Here is a 25,953-nt window from a genome sequence, read left to right on the forward strand (position 1 = left end):
CAGAACCATTTAAAAAGGTTTCATTAATAAACTTAAACTCAAGAGTATCTGATGAAGGGTCATCTAGACTCGTAACATTGGCTCTATTCTCTCCCCACAGATGCTGTCAGACCTGCTGAGATTTTCCAGCATTTTCTGTTTTTGTCAAGAGAGTATTGTTGCATTCTGATGGTGTTAGCGGTGGATTAATATAAAAAAAGCCTTCAGTCTCACCTCTTTTTAAGGACATCTTAAACCTGCTACTGTCACCAAAGATTTGTGACCCCATCTATTATCTCTTCCTTCGCCTCAACTTCCATTTTTACCTAATTATACTCAAAGAACAAAGAACGGTACAGCACAGGAAACAGGCCCTTCGGCCCTCCAAGCCTGTGCCGCTCCTTGGTAAGTCTTAAACGATGTCAGCGTGCCTGCCTCCACCACCCTACTTGGCAGCGCATTCCAGGCCCCCACCACCCTCTGTGTAAAAAACGTCCCTCTGATATCTGAGTTATACTTCGCCCCTCTCACCTTGAGCCCGTGACCCCTCGTGATCGTCACCTCCGACCTGGGAAAAAGCTTCCCACTGTTCACCCTATCTATACCCTTCATAATCTTGTACACCTCTATTAGATCTCCCCTCATTCTCCGTCTTTCCAGGGAGAACAACCCCAGTCTACCCAATCTCTCCTCATAGCTAAGACCCTCCATACCAGGCAACATCCTGGTAAACCTTTTCTGCACTCTCTCTAACGCCTCCACGTCCTTCTGGTAGTGCGGCGACCAGAACTGGACGCAGTACTCCAAATGTGGCCTAACCAGCGTTCTATACAGCTGCATCATCAGACTCCAGCTTTTATACTCTATACCCCGTCCTATAAAGGCAAGCATACCATATGCCTTCTTCACCACCTACTCCACCTGTGTTGCCACCTTCAAGGATTTGTGGACTTGCACACCTAGGTCCCTCTGTGTTTCTATACTCCTGATGACTCTGCCATTTATTGTATAACTCCTCCCTACATTATTTCTTCCAAAATGCATCACTTCGCATTTATCCAGATTAAACTCCATCTGCCACCTCTCCGCCCAATTTTCCAGCCTATCTATATCCTGCTGTATTGCCCGACAATGCTCTTCGCTATCCGCAGGTCCAGCCATCTTCGTGTCGTCCGCAAACTTGCTGATTACACCAGTTACACCTTCTTCCAAATCATTTATATATATATCACAAATAGCAGAGGCCCCAGTACAGAGCCCTGCGGAACACCACTGGTCACAGACCTCCAGCCGGAAAAAGACCCTTCGACCACTACCCTCTGTCTCCTATGGCCAAGCCAGTTCTCCACCCATCTAGCCACTTCTCCTTGTACCCCATGAGCCTTAACCTTCTTAACCAACCTGCCATGTGGGACTTTGTCAAGTGCCTTACTGAAATCCATATAGACGACATCCACGGCCCTTCCTTCATCAACCGTTTTTGTCACTTCCTCAAAAAACTCCACCAAATTTGTAAGGTACGACCTCCCTCTTACAAAACCATGCTGTCTGTCACTAATGAGATTGTTCTGTTCTAAATGCACATACATCCTGTCTCTAAGAATCCTCTCCAACAACTTCCCTACCACGGACGTCAAGCTCACCAGCCTATAATTTCCTGGGTTATCCCTGCTACCCTTCTTAAACAACGGGACCACATTCGCTATCCTCCAATCCTCAGGGACCTCACCCGTGTCCAAAGAAGCGACAAAGATTTCCGTCAGAGGCCCAGCAATTTCATCTCCCTGAGCAGTCGAGGATAGATGCCATCAGGCCCTGGGGCTTTGTCAGTTTTAATGTTCCCTCAAAACCTAACACTTCCTCTCTTGTAATGGAGATTTTCTCTAACGGGTCAACACCTCCCTCCGAGACACTCCCGGTTAACACGCCCCTCTCCTTCGTGAATACCGATGCAAAGTATTCATTTAGGATCTCCCCTATTCCCTTGGGTTCTAAGCATAATTCCCCTCCTTTGTCCCTGAGAGGTCCGATTTTCTCCCTGACAACTCTTTTGTTCCTAACGTATGAATAGAATGCCTTAGGATTCTCCTTAATCCTGCCTGCCAAGAACATCTCGTGACCTCTTTTTGCCCTTCTAACTCCCCGTTTGAGTTCTTTCCTACTCTCTCTGTATTCCTCCAGAGCTCCATCTGTTTTCAGTTGCCTGGACTTAACGTACGCCTCCCTTTTCATTTTAATCAGATCCTCAATTTCCCTGGTTATCCACGGCTCTCGAATACTACCTTTCCTATCTTTCCTTTTTACAGGCACATGCCTATCCTGCAGCCTTATCAATAGTTCCTTAAAAGACTCCCACATGCCAGACGCGGACTTACCCTCGAACATCCTCTCCCAATCAACATCCACCAATTCCTGCCTAATCCGGCTATAGTTAGCCTTCCCCCAATTTAGCACCCTGCCCGTAGGACAGCACTCATCCTTGTCCATTACTATCCTAAAGTTAACAGAGTTGTGGTCACTATTTGCCACATGTTCCCCTACCGAAACTTTGACGACCTGACCGGGCTCATTTCCCAGAACTAGGTCCAGTATAGCCCCCTCTCTAGTCGGGCTATCTACATACTGTTCCAAAGAACCTTCCAGTACGCATTTTACAAATTCCTCCCCGTCCGGACCCCCAGCTCTAAGCACTTTCCAGTCTGTGCCAGGGAAACTAAAATCCCCCACTACAACAACCCTATTTTTTCTGCACCTATCCAGAATCTCCTGACATATCCTTTCCTCCACTTCCCGTGGGCTGTTGGGTGGTCTGTAGTACACCTCCAGCATAGTGACTGCATCCTTCCTGTTTCTGAGTCCCACCCACAGCGACTCAGTACATGACCCCTCTAAGTTGTCTACCCTCTGCACCGCAGTAATATGCTCCTTAACTAATATCGCTACTCCCCCACCTTTTTTAGCCCCTCCTCTGTCTCGCCTAAAACACTTATACCCCGGAATATTCAGCTGCCAGTCCTGTCCTTCTTTTAATCAAGTTTCCGTCACCGCAACCACATCCAAATTCCGCATAAGCATTAAGGCCCTAAGTTCATCTGTTTTACCCGTTACGCTCCTCGCATTGAAGCAGATGCACTCCAGTCCTCCAGGTCCACTCAGGTCATCCTCCTCCAGAGTGCTCCTCTTCTTAGCTAGCCTTGCTCTGGCCCCCAGCTCAACCCCAGCCTCAGTATTTACTGACCTATTGTTTTGTTCCCCACCCCCCTGCCACACTAGTTTAAATCCTGCCGAAACACTCTAGCAAAACTCCCAGCCAGGATATTTGCTCCCTTCCAGTTAAGGTGTAACCCATCCTTTCTGTACAGTTGCCATCCTGACTTGAAGATTTCCCAGTTATCTATAAATTTAAAACCCTCCCTCTTGCACCAGTCCTTTAGCCACGCGTTCAACTGTAGAATCTCCCTGTTCCAAGCCTCACTTGCACTAGACACCGGGAGCAGTCCAGAGATTGCTACCCTGGAGGCCTTACTTTTTAGCCTAGCACCCAACTCCCTGAATTTCTCTCGTATGACCACCCTGCTCTTCCTACCTACATCATTTTCACCAATGTGTATAATCACATCCGTTTGACTACCTTCCTTTTTAAATATGCTTCCTACCCTCTCGGAGACATCCAGTACCCCGGCACCAGGGAGGCAGACTACCATCCTGGATTCTCGTTCACTCCCACAGAACCGCCTGTCCGTGCCTCTAACCATTGCGTCCCCCACAACTATCGCTCTCCTAAACCCCTTCTTTCCCTTCTGGACCCCTGAACCTATCTCCGTGGAGGCGATCTGGTCCTCGTGGCTTACCCCTGGAGGGTCATCCCCCTCCACAGAATATTTTGGAGGGGGACAACCACAGGGGATCCCTCCACAGATTGCTCACTCCCTTCCCTTCTCCCATCTGTTGCCCATCCCTTTCTTTTATGGGAGACTGCCACTGGGGTACTTTCTGGCACATCACCCTTCTGACTATTACCCCTCCTAACTGTGACCCACGTGTCTTCCTTCCGAGACCCTGGTGTCACTACCTGACTATAACTTTTATCTATTAATCTCTCATTTTCCCTAACTAAACTGAGTTCATCGAGCCTCAGCTCCCTTACACGATCCTTCAGGAGTTGCAGTTCCATGCATCTGGCACAGATATGGACTTCCGGGAGGCAGGTTGTCTCCAGGAACTCCCACATCTCACACCGAATGCAGTATACTGGCCTCCCACTCATACCAGCCATGTCCTTTTTAGTTTTTGGGAGATAAAACAAAAAAGGGGGTGTAACAGAAGAAAAACAAACAACCTTCCTCGCCTTCGCCGAAGCCCTGTGAGCCAAAGCCCTTACAGCTTACACTCTGCTCCCTGCTCACTCCGCTGTCCGCTCCAGACGCTGCCCGCTCAAAAGTGCAGCCTGCTTTTAAACCCTCCAAAAAACCTTCCCCAGGCTGCTCCTGGGCCTACTCCCTGTTTTGAAAAAAACCTCCAGTTTATAAGCCAAATTTAACTGAAAAATAAATAGATAAATAAAATGCAGACACAATCGTTCTTACCCTCAGCCTGCTCCTGTGGAACAATGAACAATTATGTGTCATGGATTCAGCTATGTGCATCATGAGAAGGGAGATGGTATGGAGCATTGACTTAAAAATCACCATCAGTACAAGTAGAATGTTGGGAAATCTAAGATGCAATTCAAACATGCTAAATCTGATGCGAATACTTTCCCTCCCTGCCAAAGGGAGCACTTTGTTTCCATACCAAATTCCATCTGGGAAGATATCCATTAAGAGAAGTATTCATTTAAAGGGTACATGAACTCAAGGTGTAAAGAAATCACCAGCAGTTAGCTTCTCACCTTTTAACTTCTTGCCCTTTTTGTTTAGATGGTGAGTCACCACCATTAAGAATCTGTTCCAAATTTTTTGTCTCTACTGACCCATTCTGCTCAGAGCCAGAAAGGCCTAGTAACGATCGCACTCTCTGTGATCGTACGTCTAGAATCGTGTCTGTGTAACCAACTTCTTGTAAATACCTGTGAAATTTGAAGAAAACAATCTGAGGTTCCAATTACAACGTATGCATTTTCAGCTTTCATATCAAAGCATTTTACATTTTCTGCTATTTCTATAGATTTCTCATAATGAATATTACTAAAAGCAAAATATTAAACAGTTTGCAGTATTCTTTAACAGGAGATTGACAGCTATCCCTTACTTGTGAAGTCAATATCAGGCTTTGCTTTTAACATGAGCAAGATTTAGCAGTGTCCAAGTACAATTGAGAATAAATTAGCCAACTACAGTCATCATTTAGGTGAAAGGAAATTCTTACACTAAATCAAAACTGACACTAATAATAAACAATGAATCGCATTATTAAAATATATATTTAAATTAATAACTATTAAGAGAGTGCGTAATATAAACTAATAAAATATTCCATTAGCTAGTAGGTAAAAGAAAGCAATTTGTTTGAAAATTAACCAAACGTCTGATGGGCAATTCCCCTTCTCCCCAGGACCGTCCGAAAAAGTCTTCGACTCAGAATTAGAGTCGGAGACTTCGGACAGTTCTAACTTACTTACTTACCTGGATGGTTCCAGGGATGAGAAACTTCAGTTATGAGGATAGAATGGAGAGGCTCGGACTATTCTCCTTGAAGAAAAGACGGCTAAGTGGAGATTTGATAGAGATGTTCAAAATCACAAGGGGACTAGACAGAGTAGATAGGGAGAAACTGTTCCCTTCGTAAAAGAATCAAGAACAATAGGGCACAGATTTAAAGCGATTTGCAAAAGATGCAAATGTGATGTGAGAAAATACTTTTTCACACAAGTCTGGAATGCATTGTCTGGAAGTGTGGTGGAGGGAGGTTCAAATGAGGCATTCAGCAGGGCATTACATGATTACTTGAATAGAAACAATATGCAGGGGTACGGGAAAAGGCAGGGGAATGGCATTAAGTCATAATGCTCACTTAGAGAGCTGGTGCAGACACAATGGGCCTGATAGTCTCCTGCATTTAACAATTCTGTGGTTCTGTATTGTTACTCAGGAAATGTTATAATGGAAAATTCTGAGTCTAACACCTAAATAACTACTTGACCCCACCTTGACTCCACAAATACCCACCACCAAGCCCAAATAGCTCTCACTATCCCTTCGCCACCCTCCCACCCACGCCACCACCAGCGCGACTTGACTAGCCCTCACCACCCAACTAAGCCTTGTCCTGACTCATCCCCACCACCTGACATCAACCCTCCCAACCCCACTCCCCCACCCTGAGACCCAACCTGACTAGCCCTCTGCCACCCTCAACTCCAACTGACTAACCCCTAGCCCCCGGCTCTCCCGAACTGATTAGCACCCCCACTACCTAATCCCCTTGACCCAAACTAAGAAGCCCCGACCACCTGACTACCCCTCTGAACCCACTGACCAGACCTGCTAACCCGTCAATCCACATCCCCAATCGTGCACCTACCACTTGCCAACCTACCCAGCTGCCTCGCTACCCACCTAATCTCACATTCACCAACATGGTGTGGTCGTTCAAACACTTACCAGAATATAGCAGCCAGTGCAGTAAAAAGGGGAATTTAGTTATTTGCAGATCCTCATTGCTTCTGAGGGTTTCTGTGCTGAGAATGTTCTACAAGACCCACCATCGGAAGTCAGAGCCTTTTCAACGCATGCAGCTAAGTGAGTAGTTTCCTGGCAGAGTTGGACATAGGGGTTCCGACTCTGATCGGAGGCTTTGGACCAATATAAATCTATTCCAAATCTATGTATTTAAAATGCTAATTCAGATACTGTGATAAGTGCAAATAAAGTTCATAGTACTCACTGCCTGAGCAACTGTCTGCCTTGTTTCCAAGTCAACTGACTGTTCTGAGGCACAGGTGGCACCTCTGTCTCTTTGGTTTCTTCTAGAAAAGCAAACATACGTCACTAGAAGATTAGAATAGCAAGATCCCATCAAGAAAAGCAGTACACAGCCAGAAGGGAACACTATTGCAAAAAGTGATTCTGCACAGCATTTCTTGTGGCCACATTCTTATCCTACAAATTTAGTCTTCTATTTTCTGAGTCTTAATGTTTGTGAGAATTTCAACTACACCTTTACCCTACCCCATCCACAACTTCCAGGTCATCCCAAAGAAAATCAGAAGAAAAACTTTCCTCCTATTCCACACAGAGCAATGACCTGACATTACTTTACTCACCACCATAGTCAGAAATGTCATGAATGTCAATACTCTCTCAGTATCAAGTGACCAATCTTAACAGAATGCACATATTATCTTTTCTTAAGGAAGGAGGTCTTTTTTTTTTAAAGATTAAAAGCAGAATTAAGTTATTTATAGAACTGAATGACTATGGGAAGATGCTGTAGAAAATATGCTCCCAACTGCTCTCTCTTTGGAGAAGAAAATCCATTAGTGAGCTGAATATTTTGTCCATTCTCCACCAAACTTAGCCAGAATGTTTAAACCATTGTATTTTTTCTTTTGGAAGAAGCTGTAACGTCCTAGCAAGTAGGGGCTGTGATGAGGAAAAGGCGTGGTTTGCACATGTAGATTCAAAATAACAATGGATATATTATAGGAGCTGTTGCCAGTACAGAGAAGAAAATGGAACTAGTAGCCTATGAAACACCCCAATGGCATCACCATCAAATCATTAGAATGGAACTTAAAAGGTATCATGCAACCACATAAATACATTACTTCCTTCCCCCTTTACTTCTGTGGTCATGACAACAAATTACTATGATGTTATACACAGGATCAAAAATACTCTGGACTCAGTTCTATGCACCATTAATCATTATACACAATAAATAGGAAAGTCGGTCAGAAGTGCGTCAATTCCTCTTTGGTTGTATATGGCGTTCTGGAATTTGGCTGTCCGAGAATTTGGCATACCCTAGAAGTAGGATTTGGAACTTTAGTAAACACTTCTTGTCTTGGAACTAATTCTGCATCAATCTCAGGTGGTATAGTAGCACAGACACAATTATCAGCCAATTCAGATTCAACTAAGTCTTCTGTAGTAACATTCACACACGAGGGACTAAAGTAGTGTGTACTTCTGGCAAAGATTCGGGAAAGTAATTTTGAGGCATCGACAGTTGGTCAGCATGGTGTGGCACAGCGGCACACCTGTTAGCACTACTGCCTCACAGCACCAGGGACCCAGGTTCAATTCCGACCTTGGGTGACTGGATGGAATTTGCATGTCCTCCTTGTGTCTGCGTGGGTTTCCTCCGAGTACTCCAATTTCTTCCCACTGTTAAGTTCGTTTTTCGCAAGACTCTTCCGTCCTTGATACAAAGGCAAACACCAACCGCTGTCCAATTCAAAAGTTCTTTATTCTTCTTACATATGCAAGCTGGCAAGCCTTTGCTACGTAACCTCCACTCAGTGCTGGGAGTCAGGTAGCAAAGGCGCGCTGAATAATGGGACAGTCCCTCTTTATGTAGTTTTACAATCCTCATGGTCACATGCGGTCTGATACAATGTAGCTAATCACAAGACACCCTTTGCTCTAGTCAGGTTAACCATATCTAAGGTCGTAATATGATTATGTTGAAAGAAAGAGAACTGTTAATGGGTAAGTGGGATTAGTCACAGGTATCTTAAGCTGGTCATTTACCCAAACTGCTGGTTTAGCCGGTTTTTGCAAAAGCTCTTAGTTGCATGCGATGTTAACCCCTTAATATCTCATTCCCTCCTTTTATCATTTCATGATAACTTTAAACCTTTAGAGAGGAGTTTGGGCTCTGTTATAGGCCAGGCATCGACAAACACATTGTAGCAAGAACAGTAATAAGCAAACCACCAGAATAATGACTCCCAAATGCATTATCATTCCTCCCCAGTCCCCAAAGAGGCTACCAAAGGGCCACCAGCCAGAGGAATTGTAGTCCTTAAAGTTTTGCCCCTCGGTTCTAATTTTGTCAGCTGTCTTTTTAATATGCTCAGCTATATCAGCGATATTGTCGGAGGAGTCTGGAATGTATGTACAGCACTCAGAGCCTATTAGGGCGCAGGTGCCTCCGGTAGCCGCCAACAAGTAATCGAAAGCCATTCGATTTGGGAGTGCCACCGTCCGTATAGCTACGGCTTCAGCTGAAACTTCGGAGATAGCGGTGCTCACATCCTCTAATTCATCCGCAGTATTAGTTATTTTCTCAAGAGCTGATGCCATATTGATCAGCTCTCGAGCCGCCTTTGCTGTCCCATAGGCAGGAAAAGCTATCATCCAAAACCGTTGAGCTTCGGTGATGGCCCGTTTAGATCTTAACAGGTGTATCTTGGGGTGGAGATGCAGGGAGTCATAATGTCGGACATTGGGGACCAGATACGCTAGATAGCAAGATCCAGACCAGTCTCAGGGAAGCCAAGGATAGCCATTATCTCCACAGACAAAATAGGTGCCATTGTACGTTGCCATGTCGTTTAATAGAACTGGGTCAAGTTGGAATGGAGCCCCCACAGTAGTCCAAAATGATTTGGCTGTAGGGCAACGGACTTTAGGCCTTAGGTTTACCATACTACTACTGGGACTGGTGACATTAAACTGCTGAATGCAGTGGCTACGGCTAACGGATTTGGTTCCGTTTCTTATCAGGCAGATGGATCCCCTTTGCTGATTTTTACAACGAAGTGGGGTGGAGAGTCTGACCTATTATAGTTGGGCTGGTAATGTTTCTTAAAAGTCGATAGAGTGCACCCCCCCTTCTTCATTCTATCTTCATTGATGTCAATTAGCCAATTTCCTCCTGTGGTCTGGGCCCCTTTTCTTATTCCGTCCTTAGTCCTGTTTTGATACAAAATCCACTATCATTTCCTGGGGTTTGAGAGGAATAGGGAACGGGGGGGTATCCCCTCTTTGGCCTGTGGTGGTATGTGTGAGCAGACCCAACACCTGCTTACATTAAACTTTACTCATAAGCCATGTACAAAAAGGTGTTAAAGTGTAAGAACATAGAACATTACAGTGCAGTACAGGCCCTTCGGCCCTCGATGTTGCGCCGACCAGTGAAACCAATCTAAAGCCCATCTAACCTACACTATTCCAATATCATCCATATGTTTATCCAACGACCCTTTAAATGCCCTTAATGTTGGCAAGTCCACTACTGCTGCAGGCAGGGCATTCCATGCCCTTACTACTCTGAGTAAAGAACCTACCTCTGACATCTGTCCTATATCTATCACCCCTCAATTTAAAGCTATGTCCCCTCGTGCTAGCTGTCACCATCCAAGGAAAAAGGCTCTCACTATCCACCCTATCTAATCCTCTGATCATCTTGTATGCCTCTATTAAGTCACCTCTTAACCTTCTTCTCTCTAACAAAAACAACCTCAAGCCCCTCAGCCTTTCCTCATAAGACCTTCCCACCATACCAGGCAACATCCTGGTAAATCTCCTCTGCACCCTTTCCAATGCTTCCACATCCTTCCTATAATGCGGTGACCAGAACTGTACGCAATACTCCAATTGCGGCCGCACCAGAGTTTTGTACAGCTGCAACATGACCTCCTGCCTCCTGGGGCGGCACGGTAGCACAGTGGTTAGCACTGCTGCTTCACAGCTCCAGGGTCCTGGGTTCGATTCCCGGCTTGGGTCACTGTCTGTGTGGAGTTTGCACATTCTCCTCGTGTCTGCGTGGGTTTCCTCCGGGTGCTCCGGTTTCCTCCCACAGTCCAAAGATGTGCGGGTTAGGTTGATTGGCCAGGTTAAAAAATTGCCCCTTAGAGTCCTGGGATGTGTAGGTTAGAGGGATTAGCAGGTAAAATATGTGGGGATAGGGCCTGGGTGGGATAGTGGTCGGTGCAGACTCGATGGGCCGAATGGCCTCCTTCTGCACTGTAGGGTTTCTATAAAAAAAAAACTCAATCCCTCTACCAATAAAAGCTAACACTCCGTACGCCTTCTTAACAACCCTATCAACCTGGGTGCCAGCTTTCAGGGATCTATGCACATGGTCACCGAGATCTCTCTGTTCATCCACACTACCAAGTATCTTACCATTAGCCCAGTACTCTGTAATCCTGTTACTCCTTCCAAAGTGAATCACCTCACACTTCTTCGCATTGAACTCCATTTGCCACCTCTCAGCCCAGCACTGCAGCTTATCTATGTCCCTCTGTAACCTGCAACAACCTTCCGCACTGTCCACAACTCCACCAACTTTAGTGTCATCCGCAAATTTACTAACCCATCCTTCTACGCCCTCATCCAGGTCATTTATAAAAATGACAAACAGCAGTGGCCCCAAAATTAGTTACACCACTAGTAACTGAACTCCAGGATGAACATTTCACATCAACCACCACCCTCTGTCTTCTTACAGCTAGCCAATTCCTGATCCAAACCACTAAATCACCCTCAATCCCATGCCTCTGTATCTTCTGCAATAGCCTACCGTAGGGAACCTTATCAGGGGACATATCTATTTTCACACTTTCCAGAATTGCTAACACCTCCTCCTTATTAACCTCAATCCCGTCTAGTCCAATAGCCTGTATCTCAGTATTCTCCTCGACAACATTGTCTTTTTTCTGCGTGAATACTGACGAAAACCTGGCACAAAAGGGAGCAAGGTCTGAAATGGTGCTTTCCATGAACTCTGAAAATTGACTTCATAGACTAATTTCCAATTTACGCAGGAAATAATTTTAAATTAAGATTCCCTCAAAGACACGAGTGCCTTTGTGCAGCAATCTTGAATACACTGTGCATTGAAATAGACAGATAATTCACAACTTTGTCAGGTGCTCTTTGTGTTACTTCTAGATTTGACTATTCCAATGCAAGCCTGGCCAATCTCTCAGATTCAACCTTCCATAAACTAACTCTGCTGGCCATGACTCAACTTGCATCAAATCCTGTTTCCCCATCTCCTCTGTGCTTGCTGTCCTACACTGGCACCAAGGCAAACAATTATTAAAATCTGATCCTTGTTTTCGAAGATCTCCATACCCCTTCCACCTTGCTTCATCATTGATGGTGGCCATGCCTTCAGCTGCCCAGAAGTCAAAGTATGTAACTCCCTCCCTAAGTGTCTCTCTTTCCTCCTCATTTTCTAACTTGCAAATCTTTAGAGAGTGGGTTTATCCTACTGCAGTAGTAGAGGACATAAGGGAGAGAGCCGATTGGTAAGTTGTGGGCGAGGTCAGATAAGTACTTAATACTTTTATCACATAGCTTCAGAGGTCTTTTTTGCGGTTTATAGTTTGTAAGGGTCAGATTCAACAGTAACGAGGAGCAGGAAAGACTGACCCTAAACAACTGGATATAATCTGATATCAAGCATCTTCAAAAGCTTTAATTTAAGATGTGGAGATGCTGGTGTTGGGCTGAGGTGGACAAAATGAGATGTCACAAGATACCAGGTTATAGTCCAACGGCTTTATTTGAAATCACAAGCTTCTCCTTCGTCAGGTGGACTTCACAGGGAGAGGTTACTGAACACGACGGGACTGGCGGTCTGAAGTGTATGCGTTTTAACATGATTATGACAGATGAGGCTTGGATTAGTACAAATAACTATGACATTGTAGCTATTTCAGAAACTTGGTTGAGAGTGGGACAAGACTGGCGGCACCTTAACGGTCCGGGATTTTGATGTTTCAGGCATGATAGAGAGGGATGCAAAAAAAGGGTGGGGAGTTGTGTTACTGATTAGGGAGAATATCACAGCTGTACCGAGAGGACATCTTGCAGGGCTCATCCAGCGAGGCCATATGAAATATAAAACCTGAATTCAACATGATTTTTGGGGAGAAATCTTTTTAAATTCTAGAAACTAGTTATCTTCACAAATCTCCCAACACCACTGAATGATAAGTGTACATCTCCACATCAACATTCCCCCTAACATTTTCCTTTTGCATAACCTTATCCACTTAAGTGTATTGGGCCCTTTATTTTTGTTCTACAGTTTAGAGCAGTGGTTCCCAAACTGTCAGTCACGATCCCCGATGGGGTTGCATTAACAGCATTTGGGGTCATGAGCTGCCCCTCCTCCAATACAGCAATGGCAACTATGGAGAGGAAACTCTGGCACGATAGTCCTGGACCCACTGGATCATTGTCACCGAACAGCAAAGGAATTATTATGTGCGTAAATGGGAGGAGGAAGCTGTCTGTTGTGCATGTGTGTGGAAAGACAGAGCTAACCACTATAGGTGTGTGGGGGAAGAAAAAGCCGACTGCTGTTCATTCATCGATCATTCAAGGAGCAAGGTGACGTCTTGCGAGCTGTCCTCAGCATACCTTCTAATTCTATCTTTTACTCTCATTCTATGCTTTTAAACTTAATTCTAACTCTCTTATAATGTTCTATTTCAATCTCTTATAGATTTGGCTTTCTCTACATCCTAGCTATGACTGTAACACTATATCCTGTACCCTCTCCTATCTTTCCCTTCCCTCCCATGTACTCTATGTTAAACAGTATGCTTTGTCTGTATAGCGCACAAGAAGCAATACTTTTCACTATCCCAATAAGTGACAATAATAAAGCAAATAAAAACAAAGTATGCATGTGTATATGGCAGGAGGGAGCTGTGTGTGTGTGCACACGTGCACACGGGGTGGGGAGAGCTGACTGCTGTACGTGCGTGTGCGTGTGTGTGGGGGGGGTGGCGAGGAAAAGGGCTGCTTACTGTGTCCGCTTGTGGGAAGGAGAGAAGAGGATGGGGCTATTACTGTGTGTGGGGGTGAGGCGAGGGTCTGATTACAATGTGGGGTGCGTGTGGGACATCGGCTTCATTGAATCTTGTCACCAGTAAATATGGAGAGCTTGGCTGAAACCTACATGAATATACATGTATTTTACATAAATTTTACACAACACTTTAAAAGCATATTTCCCATATTTATATGATGTTGAACTATAATGTGAAGTTTAATAACTATAAATTTAATGTTCATATGCTGCTCCATTGCCGTTTTGTTTTTGCTGGCATCTGGGGTCACGTTAATTTTTAAGTGTTAAAATGGATTCACAGTAAACTGTAGCCTGGGAAGCACTCATTTCTTAACTCCAAAAGTATACGGGCGAAACAAAAATCATACTTCAAATAAACGTCAGATATTTATAGATTTATAGTTGAACCAAGGTATTTCTTTAAAAATTAAAAAATCTAAATTTGCTTGCATTGATTTAAGACTATAATAATCAAGTAAAATCCTTATGACCCATTATTCTGATAGGCTCCATTCACAATTGAGTCTATTATGCCATCTTCCATCCTCACTGCTACCTATACATACTGCAGGACTATTCAACACAGTGGTTAGTACTGCTGCTTCACAGTGCCAGGAACATAAGAACTAGGAGCAGGAGTAGGCCATCTGGCCCCTCGAGCCTGCTCCGCCATTCAATAAGATCATGGTTAATCTTTTCATGGACTCAGCTCCACTTACCCGCCCACTCACCATAACCCTTAATTCCTTTACTGTTCAAAAATGTATCTATCCTTACCTTAAAAATATTCAATGAGGTAGCCTCAACTGCTTCACTGGGCAGGGAATTCCACACATTCACAACCCTTTGTGTGAAGAAGTTCCTCCTCAACTCAGTCCTAAATCCGCTTCCCCTTATTTTGAGGCCATGCCCTCTAGCTCTAGTTTCATCCGCAAGTGGAAACAACTTCCCTGCTTCTATCTTATATGTTTCTATAAGATCTCCCCTCATTCTTCTGAATTCCAATGAGTATAGCCCCAGTCTACCCTCATAAGCCAACTCTCTCAACTCCGGAATCAACCTAGTGAATCTCCTCTGCACCCCCTCCAGTGTCAGCATATCCTTTCTCAAGTAGTGAGACCAAAACTGTACACAGGTGTGGCCTCACCAGCACCCTATACAGCTGCAACATAACTTCACTGTTTTTAAACTTCATCCCTCGAGCAATGAAGGACAAAATTCCATTTGCCTTCTTAATTACCTGCTGCACCTGCAAACCAACGCCTTGTGGTTCTTTCACAAGGACACCCAGGTCCCTTTGCACAGTAGCATGCAGCAGCTTTTTACCAGGTAAATAATAGTCCATTTTGCTGTTATTTCTACCAAAATGGATGACCTCACATTTATCAACATTGTACTCCATCTGCCAGACCCTCGCCCACTCACTTAGACTATCTATATCCCATGGCAGACTTTCAGTGTCCTCTGCACACTTTGATCTGCCACTCATCTTAGTGTCATCTGCAAATTTCGACACTACACTTGGCCCCCAACTCTAAATTATCTATGCAAATCGTAAACAATTGCGGTCCCAACATTGATCCCTGAGGCACACCACTAGTCACTGATCGCCAACCAGAAAAACACCCATTTACCCCCACCCTTTGCTTTCTGTTTGTTAACCAATCCTCTATCCATGCTAATACATTATCCGTAACACCGTGCACCTTTATCTTATGTAGCAGTCTTTGGTGCAGCACCTTGTCAAATGCCTTCTGGAAATCCAGATACACCACATCCACAGGTTCCCCATTGTCCACATGTAATGTTCTCAAAGAATTCCACCAAATTAGTCAAACATGACCTGCCTTTCATGAACCCATGCTGCGTCTTACCAATGGGACAATTTATATCCAGATGTTTCGCTATTTCTTCCTTGATGATAGATTCAAACATTTTCCCTACTACAGAAGTTAAGCTAACCCGCCGATAGTTACCTGCCTTTTGTCTTTTTAAGCAGTGGTGTTACATTTGCTGTTTTCCAATCTGCGGGAACCACCCCAGAGTCCAGCGAATTTTGGTAAATTACCACTAATGCATTTGCTATTTCCCCTGCCATCTCTTTTAGTACCCTGGGATGCATTCCATCAGGGCCAGGAGACTTGTCTACCTTTAGCCCCATTAGCTTGCCCAACACTATCTCTTTCGTGATAATGATAGTTTCTAGGTCCTCACCTGCCATAGCCTTCCTGTCATCAATTTTTGGCATATTATTTGTGTCTTCCACGTGAAGACTGACACAAAATACCTCAGCCATTTTCTCATTTCCAGTTATTACATCCCTCTTCTCATTCTCTAAAGGACCAATGTTTACTTTAGCCACTCTTTTTCGTTTTATATATTTGTAGAAACTTTTGCTATCTTTTTATATTCTGAGCTAGTTTACTCTCATAATCCATCTTACTTTTCTTTATAGCTTTTTTCGTGGCTTTCTGCTGACCTTTAAAGATTTCCCAATCCTCTAGGTTCCCACTAATCTTTGCCACTTTGTATGCATTTTCTTTCAATTTGATACCCTCCTTTATTTCCTTAGATATCCATGGCTGATTATCTCTTTTTCTACAGTCCTTCCTTATCACTGGTATATACTTCTGCCGAGCACTCTGAAAGATCGCTTTGAAAGTCCTCCACTGTTCCTCAATTGTCCCGCAGGGTTCAGTGTTGGGGCCACAGCTGTTCTCTTTATATATTAACGATCTAGATGACGGGACTGGGAGCATTCTGGCCAAGTTTGCCGATGATACAAAGATAGGTGGAGGGGCAGGTAGTATTGAGGAGGTGGGGAGGCTGCAGAAAGATTTAGACAGTTTAGGAGAGTGGTCCAAGAAGTGGCTGATGAAATTCAACGTGGGCAAGTGCGAGGTCGTACACTTTGGAAAAAAGAATAGAGGCATGGACTATTTTCTAAACGGTGACAAAATTCATAATGCTAAAGTGCAAAGGGACTTGGGAGTCCTAGTCCAGGATTCTCTAAAGGTAAACTTGCAGGTTGAGTCCGTAATTAAGAAAGCAAATGTAATGTTGTCATTTATCTCAAGAGGCTTGGAATACAAAAGCAGGGATGTACTTCTGAGGCTTTATAAAGCACTGGTTAGGCCCCATTTGGAGTACTGTGAGCAATTTTGGGCCCCACACCTCAGGAAGGACATACTGGCACTGGAGCGGGTCCAGCGGAGATTCACACGGATGATCCCAGGAATGGTAGGCCTGACATACGATGAACGTCTGAGGATCGTGGGATTATATTCATTGGAGTTTAGGAGGTTGAGGGGAGATCTGATAGAAACTTACAAGATAATGAACGGCTTAGATAGGATGGACGTAGGGAAGTTGTTTCCATTAACAGGGGAGACTAGGACGCGGGGGCACAGCCTTAGAATAAAAGGGAGTCACTTTAGAACAGAGATGAGGAGAAATTTCTTCAGCCAGAGAGTGGTGGGTCTGTGGAATTCATTGCCACAGAGGGCTGTGGAGGCCGAGACGTTGAGCGTCTTCAAGACAGAAATTGATAAATTCTTGATTTCTCGAGGAATTAAGGGCTATGGGGAGAGAGCGGGTAAATGGAGTTGAAATCAACCATGATTGAATGGTGGAGTGGACTCGATGGGCCGAATGGCCTTACTTCCGCTCCTATGTCTTATGGTCTTATGGTCCCACCATAAAGTTTTTGCTCCCAATCTACCTTAGCCAACGCCTCCCTCATCACTTTGTAGTCTCCTTTGTTTAAGCACTGGTATTGGAGTTTACTTTCTCACGCTCTATCTGTATTTTAAATTCAACCATACTGTGATCGCTTCTTCCCGAGAGGATTCCTAACTGTAAGATCATTAATTTTTCCTGCCTCATTACACAGATGTGGAGATGCCGGCGTTGGACTGGGGTAAACACAGTAAGAAGTTTAACAACACCAGGTTAAAGTCCAACAGGTTTATTTGGTAGCAAAAGCCACACAAGCTTTCGAGGCTCTGAGCCCCTTCTTCAGGTGAGTGGGAATTCTGTTCACAAACAGAACTTATAAGACACAGACTCAATTTACATGAATAATGGTTGGAATGCGAATACTTACAACTAATCCAGTCTTTAAGAAACAAAACAATGGGAGTGGAGAGAGCATCAAGACAGGCTAAAAAGATGTGTATTGTCTCCAGACAAGACAGCCAGTGAAACTCTGCAGGTCCACGCAACTGTGGGAGTTACAAATAGTGTGACATAAATTCTGATTCTAGGATCGCATGATAAAGACTCAGGAGGAAAAAAGCAGAAATATTTATGTGAAATAGTGTGACATAAACCCAATATCCCGGTTGAGGCCGTCCTTGTGTGTGCGGAACCTGGCTATCAGTTTCTGCTCCGCGACTCTGCGCTGTCGTGTGTCGCGAAGGCCGCCTTGGAGAACGCTTACCCGAATATCAGAGGCCGAATGCCCGTGACCGCTGAAGTGCTCCCCAACAGGAAGAGAACAGTCTTGCCTGGTGATTGTCGAGCGGTGTTCATTCATCCGTTGTCGCAGCGTCTGCATAGTTTCCCCAATGTACCATGCCTCGGGACATCCTTTCTTGCAGCGTATCAGGTAGACAACGTTGGCCGAGTTGCAAGAGTATGTACCGTGTACCTGGTGGATGGTGTTCTCACGTGAGATGATGGCATCTGTGTCGATGATCCGGCACGTCTTGCAGAGGTTGCTGTGGCAGGGTTGTGTGGTGTCTTGGTCACTGTTCTCCTGAAGGCTGGGTAGTTTGCTGCGGACAATGGTCTGTTTGAGGTTGTGCGGTTGTTTGAAGGCAAGAAGTGGGGGTGTGGGGATGGCCTTGGCGAGATGTTCGTCTTCATCAATGACATGTTGAAGGCTCCGGAGGAGATGCCGTAGCTTCTCCGCTCCGGGGAAGTACTGGACAACGAAGGGTACTCTGTCCACTGTGTCCCGTGTTTGTCTTCTGAGGAGGTCGGTGCGGTTTTTCGCTGTGGCGCGTTGGAACTGTTGATCAATGAGTCTAGCGCCATATCCTGTTCTTATGAGGGCATCTTTCAGCGTCTGGAGGTGTCTGTTGCGATCCTCCTCATCCGAGCAGATCCTGTGTATACGGAGGGCTTGTCCGTAGGGGATGGCTTCTTTAACGTGTTTAGGGTGGAAGCTGGAGAAGTGGAGCATCGTGAGGTTATCCGTGGGCTTGCGGTACAGTGAGGTGCTGAGGTGACCGTCCTTAATGGAGATGCGCGTGTCCAAGAATGCAACCGATTCCGGAGAGTAGTCTATGGTGAGCCTGATGGTGGGATGGAACTTGTTGATGTCATCATAGAGTTGTTTCAGTGATTGTTCACCATGAGTCCAAAGCGAAAAACCGCACCGACCTCCTCAGAAGACAAACACGGGACACAGTGGACAGAGTACCCTTCGTTGTCCAGTACTTCCCCGGAGCGGAGAAGCTACGGCATCTCCTCCGGAGCCTTCAACATGTCATTGATGAAGACGAACATCTCGCCAAGGCCATCCCCACACCCCCACTTCTTGCCTTCAAACAACCGCACAACCTCAAACAGACCATTGTCCGCAGCAAACTACCCAGCCTTCAGGAGAACAGTGACCAAGACACCACACAACCCTGCCACAGCAACCTCTGCAAGACGTGCCGGATCATCGACACAGATGCCATCATCTCACGTGAGAACACCATCCACCAGGTACACGGTACATACTCTTGCAACTCGGCCAACGTTGTCTACCTGATACGCTGCAAGAAAGGATGTCCCGAGGCATGGTACATTGGGGAAACTATGCAGACGCTGCGACAACGGATGAATGAACACCGCTCGACAATCACCAGGCAAGACTGTTCTCTTCCTGTTGGGGAGCACTTCAGCGGTCACGGGCATTCGGCCTCTGATATTCGGGTAAGCGTTCTCCAAGGCGGCCTTCGCGACACACGACAGCGCAGAGTCGCGGAGCAGAAACTGATAGCCAGGTTCCGCACACACAAGGACGGCCTCAACCGGGATATTGGGTTTATGTCACACTATTTCACATAAATATTTCTGCTTTTTTCCTCCTGAGTCTTTATCATGCGATCCTAGAATCAGAATTTATGTCACACTATTTGTAACTCCCACAGTTGCGTGGACCTGCAGAGTTTCACTGGCTGTCTTGTCTGGAGACAATACACATCTTTTTAGCCTGTCTTGATGCTCTCTCCACTCCCATTGTTTTGTTTCTTAAAGACTGGATTAGTTGTAAGTATTCGCATTCCAACCATTATTCATGTAAATTGAGTCTGTGTCTTATAAGTTCTGTTTGTGAACAGAATTCCCACTCACCTGAAGAAGGGGCTCAGAGCCTCGAAAGCTTGTGTGGCTTTTGCTACCAAATAAACCTGTTGGACTTTAACCTGGTGTTGTTAAACTTCTTACTGTCATTACACAGAACCAGATCCAGGATAGCTTGCTCCCTCATAGGTTCCATTACATACTGTTCAAGGAAGCTATCGTGGATACATTCTATGAACTCCTCCTCAAGGCTGCCTTGACCAACCTGGTTTGACCAATTGATATATAGATTAAAATCCCCCATGATAATTGCTGTACCATTTTAACATGCATCAGTTATTTCTCGTCCCACCGTGATGTTATTATTTGGTGGCCTATAGACGATCAGTGACTTTTTCTCCTTACTATTTCTAATTTCCATCCAAATGGATTCAACCTATTTTTTCCATAGAACCTATATCATCTCTCGCTATCGCCCTGATGTCATCCTTAAATGATGTGGAGATGCCGGCGTTGAACTGGGGTAAACACAGTAAGAAGTCTAACAACACCAGGTTAAAGTCACTAGCTGTCCTGTCTGGAGACAATACACATCTCTTTAACCTGTGCTTAATGTTCCCTCCACTCACATTGTCTGAACCTTTAATTAGAACATAGAACATAGAACAGTACAGCACAGAACAGGCCCTTCGGCCCACGATGTTGTGCCGACCTTCATCTGAAACCAAGATCAAGCTATCCCACTCCCTACCATCCTGGTGTGCTCCATGTGCCTATCCAATAACCGCTTAAATGTTCCTAAAGTGTCTGACTCCACTATCACTGCAGGCAGTCCATTCCACACCCCAACCACTCTCTGCATGAAGAACCTACCTCTGATATCCTTCCTATATCTCCCACCATGAACCCTAATTAGCTGTAAAGACTCACATTCCAATCATTATTCATGTAAATTGAGTTTGTGTCTTTGTGCCCTGTTTGTGATCAGAACTCCCACCCACCTGACGAAGGAACAGCCTGTTCCGAAAGCTAGTGGCTTTTGCTACCAAATAAACCTATTGGACTTTAACCTGGTGTTGTTAGATTTCTTACTGTGTCATCCTTAAATATCAGAGCTACACTACCTCCCTTACCTTCCTGTCGGTCTCTCCGAACAGTCTGATACCCCTGGATATTTAACTTCCAGTCGTGACCATCCTGCAACCATGTCTCTGTAATGGCCACCAAATCATACTCGTTTGCAATGATTTGTGATGTCAACTCATTTACCTTGTTTTGAATGCTACAAGCATTCAGATAAAGTGCCCTTATGCTAGTTTTTGTAACTTCTTTGTGAATTCTAACACTTCCATTAATAACATCTCTCGAGTTCTCCTTCCTTTTAACCTTTTTCCTGATTTTTGATGTAGTTGGAACATTCTCCCCACATTTTGTCCTTGTTCCCTCCTTCTCGGACTCCTTACATAGGATCCCATTCCCCTGGCATATTGGTTAAAACCTTCCCCAACTGCTCTGGCAAACACTCCCTCTAGGACATCAGTCCTAGTCCTGCCCACGTGTAACCCGTTCAATTTGTACAGGTCCCACCTCCCCCAGAACCGGTCCCAATGCCCCAGGAACCGGTCCCAATGCCCCAGGAACCGGTCCCAATGCCCCAGGAACCGGTCCCAATGCCCCAGGAACCGGTCCCAATGCCCCAGGTGCTCCGGTTTCCTCCCACAGTCTGAGACAGTTAGTTAATTTATTAGTCACAAGTAAGGCTTACATTAACATTGCAATGAAGCTACTGTGAAATTCTCCTAGTTGCCACAGTCCAACGCCCGTTCGGGTCAATGCACGTCTTTCAGACTGTGGGAGGAAACCCACAGAGACACAGGGAGAACGTGCAAACTCCACACAGACAGTGACCCAAGCCGAGAATCGAACCCGAGACCCTGGCGCTGTGAGGCAGCAGTGCTAACCACTGTCACCGTGCCGCCCAGACGTGCTGGTTAGATGCATTGACCCGAACAGGCGCCGGAGTGTGGCGACTAGGGGAATTTCACAGTAACTTCATTACATGTGATGAATAAATAAACTTTAAAAAGATGCAGGAACGTGTGTTCAATTCCGGGCTTGAGTCACTGTGTGGAGTTTGCATTTTCTCCCTGTGCCTACGTGGGTTTCCTCCCACAGTCCAAAGATGTCTGGGTTAGGTCGATTGGCCATGCTAAATTGTCCCTTAGTGTCAGGGGGATTAGCAGTTTAAATATTTGGGGTCAAAGATAGGGTCTGGGTGGGATTGTTATCGATGCAGCCTTGATGGGCCAAATGGCCTCCTTCTGCACTGGCTAAATTGTCCCTTAGTGTCTCAAGATGTATAGGTTAGGGGGATTAGTGGGGTAAATATGTGGGGTTATGGGGAAAGGGTTGGGGGAATGGTCCAGGGTAAGATGCTCTGTCAAGAGAGTTGCTGCAGACTTGATGGGCCGAATGGTCTCCTTCTGCACTGTAGGATTCTATGAACAATAGACAGATTAAAAGAGTTGCACATTTTAAAATAACTGCTGAGTAGTCTGCTAGTGTCTCTCTACCTAGATGACCCAGATAAATGCGTCGTGGTCCATTTTGGTACGTCAAATGGGATGAAGGAGTACAATATAAAGGGAAAGACTCTTAGTACTGTAGAGGATCAGAAGGACCTTGGGGTCCGGGTCCATAGGACTCTGAAATCGGCCCCGCAGGTGGAGGAGGTGGTTAAGAAGACGTATGGTGTGCTGGCCTTTATCAATCGAGGGATTGAGTTTAGGAGTCCAGGGTTAATGATGCAGCTATATAAGACCCTCGTCAGACCCCACTTGGAGTACTGTGCTCAGTTCTGGTCGCCTCACTATAGGAAGAATGTGGAAAAGATTGAAAGGGTGCAGAGGAGATTTACAAGGATGTTGCCTGGATTGAGTGGCATGCCTTATGAGGATAGGCTGAGGGAGCTCGGTCTTTTCTCCTTGGAGAGACGAAGGATGAGAGGAGACCTAATAGAGGTGTATAAGATGTTGAGAGGCATAGATCGGGTGGACTCTCAGAGGCTTTTTCCCAGGGTGGAAATGTCTGCTACGAGAGGAGACAGGTTTAGGGTGCTGGGGGGTAGGTACAGGGGAGATATTTGGGGTAAGTTTTTCACAGAGGGTGGTGAGCGAGTGGAATCGGCTGCCGTCAGTGGTGGTGGAGGCGAACTCAATAGGGTCTTTTAAGAGACTCCTGGATGAGTACATGGAGCGTAATAGGATGGAGGGTTATAGGTAGATCCAGAAGGTAGGGATGTGTTTGGCACAACTTGTGGGCCGAAGGGCCTGTTTGTGCTGTAGTTTTTCTATGTTCTATGTTTACCTGTATATACCTCTACATTCGCAGGCAGAAGTACATTAAACAGGCAACCATATTTTGTGGCTAGTTTTGACTGCAACATGAAGGCTAATCAAGCTACTCTGAAATCTATTAATCTATCTATTGATCTATGTTCATACTGTAATATTCGTAACCATTGCCATTGTTTGTTAAGCAAGCAAGTTTAAGACACTTTAAATTACCACAGGACTTTTTAATTGGAGTTTCTGTAGAAGTAGGACATTGACTGGTACAGAATGGTACTGGATCAAAGGCTGACATAATGAAAGTTTCACTTGTTACACAAGATTGCTATTCTATCAAGAATGAAACAAAGGATAAGGTAATAATGTAAGCAAGCTTGTTACTGACCAGAAGCTTAAGTTACTGAATACGAAACCAGTTAAAATATGGGATTTTACAATTATATAGTGTGGAATTTCAAATACAGGAATTAAGATAAACATGTGAAAATTGATGCTTTGTAAGCAAAATTCAGACGTGTAAAGGGCTAAGATACTGAGCTCCGCACTTGATTTAGCCTATCAACGAAAGCAGCAAAATGAGGCCAAATCTTCCATGAACTGACAATCACTCCATTTGACAATCATCAGGTTGCCATTCCACTCCTGTTTTTTGGAGCTCCACATTTCTTATCCAGACTTTTGATGTAGACCTGCTGAGAAATGTGCAATGTAGTTTCTCCTGGAGTTCTTTAGTATATTGTAGGGATGACGGGGGGGGGGGATAAAGCCACACCCATTTTTTATGACACTAGCAGGTGTATACCGTTACGTTTAAACATCCCTGCCACTTTAATGTGTTAGGAGAATAGGTAAAAGCAAAATGCTGTGGAAACTGGAATCAGAAACAAAAACTGGATGCTGGAAAATATAAGCAGCTCTGACAGCATCTGTGTAGAGAGAATAGAGTCTGGGTGACCCTTCCCCTTGAAACATTGGCTCTATTCTCTCTCTCTACAAATGGTCAAGCCTTTTCCAGCATTTTCTGTTTTTGTTGTAGGAGCATAGCTAACTGTGTAAGATCAGTGGATGAGGGAGTAAACTGGCTTGGGAGAGGGAGGAGTCAGGATTGGGTGGGTTGTCGTGGGGGTAGTCTAGTCCTAGTCTGTGCAGCTCAGTCAGTCAACAAGCTGAGCTACTGAGGGAGACCAAAACAAACTCTTGGAAAGTTCAGGTCTAGGTAGCTAGGGGTGGGCAGTTGGTGGAAGGTAACCAGTAGTACAGTAAATTATCTAAGATTTAGAACTGGTTTTAACCCTGCTAACTTTTCCTGGCTAATTAATTTGTTTAATAAGTCGGAACCATTAAAATTCTCTTACTTTATATTGGAGTTTTGTGGGTTCCAGGTGCAGGCTAGTTTTAAGTTTTTAGGTTTATTTATTAGTGTCACAAGTAGGCTTACATTAACACTGCAATAAAGTTACTGTTAAAATCCTCTAGTCGCCACACTCCGGCACCTGTTCAGGTTCACTAAAGGAGAATTTAGCATGGCCAAGGCACCTAACCAGCACGTCCTTCGGACTGTGGAAGGAAACCAGAGCACCCGGGGAAACCCATGCCGACACGGGGAGAACATGCAGACTCTGCACAGACAGTGACCCAAGCCAGGAATTGAACCCAGGCTCTTGGCGCTGTGAGGCAGCAGCGCTAGCCACTGTGCCACCGTGCCACCCATAATTGCCAAATGCAAGTTGAAGCTTGCATGGGAACCTCCAAGTTATCCCTCAGCACATATTCTGGGGTACCTCTGGGGTATCACCCTCTGGAGACCGAAAGATCGGGATTATTTGTTTTTAAAGTACTGCCTTAGACGTAAACTGTATATTGTGATAAATCTGTGATACTCCATTTTCAGCATTTGGAACCTTATTGATTTAAAGAGTAAATTATAAACACAAAACTTTGCACTTGAATGTGGGGGGAAAATAAGATAGCCAACAGACTTCATCAGTTGAATTACCTTGGATGCTGTACTATGTTATGATTCCTCTAACAAAACCATGTTCTATTTAGTATATATGTTTTAGGCTGGTATGGCATTGAAAACAGAATAACACAAAGAAGCTACTAAAGTAATGCCTTCACAATGTTGTTAGATTTTAACTGATTAAATAAAGTAATTGGGTTTTAATTAAGACTAATCTGAACAGCATTAGATTTACTTTTAAGCAACTAAACAAAATTAAACAATACCCAAAATTACTTAACATATAAGTATACTGATCGCAAAATTAGAAGGAAAATCAAAGCAAGAAGCAGAAACACCAATATCACGACAAACTTTTTTGAAGATTTACAATTTAATTCATGTTCCTAATGTCTGACTAAAATTTATACAAGACTTCCACGAATCAACGTATTTAACATTGATTCAAATGTTTTTCTCACAACTGCAATCATCCAATTTAGTTTGAATTGGGGATGGGGGAAAGAGTTTGTAAAATATCTTTTCCTATTATCTTTGATTCTAAAACAAACAGAATTAGAAATGTCAAATTGGTTTCATCTTTCTCTTCCCATACAGAGT

The 25,953-nt window shown here is 44.6% G+C and overlaps 1 protein-coding gene across 3 annotated transcripts in view; it reads right to left on the bottom strand.

Moving 5' to 3' along the window:
- Window positions 1-25,953, bottom strand: part of strn3 (striatin, calmodulin binding protein 3) — a 342,931-nt gene that overhangs the window by 190,115 nt on the left and 126,863 nt on the right. For all 3 annotated transcript variants that reach the window (XM_078233702.1, XM_078233700.1, XM_078233699.1), the window contains exons 4-5: window positions 6,865-6,946; window positions 4,871-5,047 (exon numbers count right to left, since the gene is read on the bottom strand). In XM_078233702.1, the coding sequence (XP_078089828.1) occupies window positions 4,871-5,047; window positions 6,865-6,946 (259 nt within the window). The remainder of the gene's footprint in view (window positions 1-4,870; window positions 5,048-6,864; window positions 6,947-25,953) is intronic.

Source organism: Mustelus asterias, chromosome 18 (assembly GCF_964213995.1).
Source record: "Mustelus asterias chromosome 18, sMusAst1.hap1.1, whole genome shotgun sequence".
In the NCBI taxonomy this organism is placed as follows: Eukaryota; Metazoa; Chordata; class Chondrichthyes; order Carcharhiniformes; family Triakidae; genus Mustelus; species Mustelus asterias.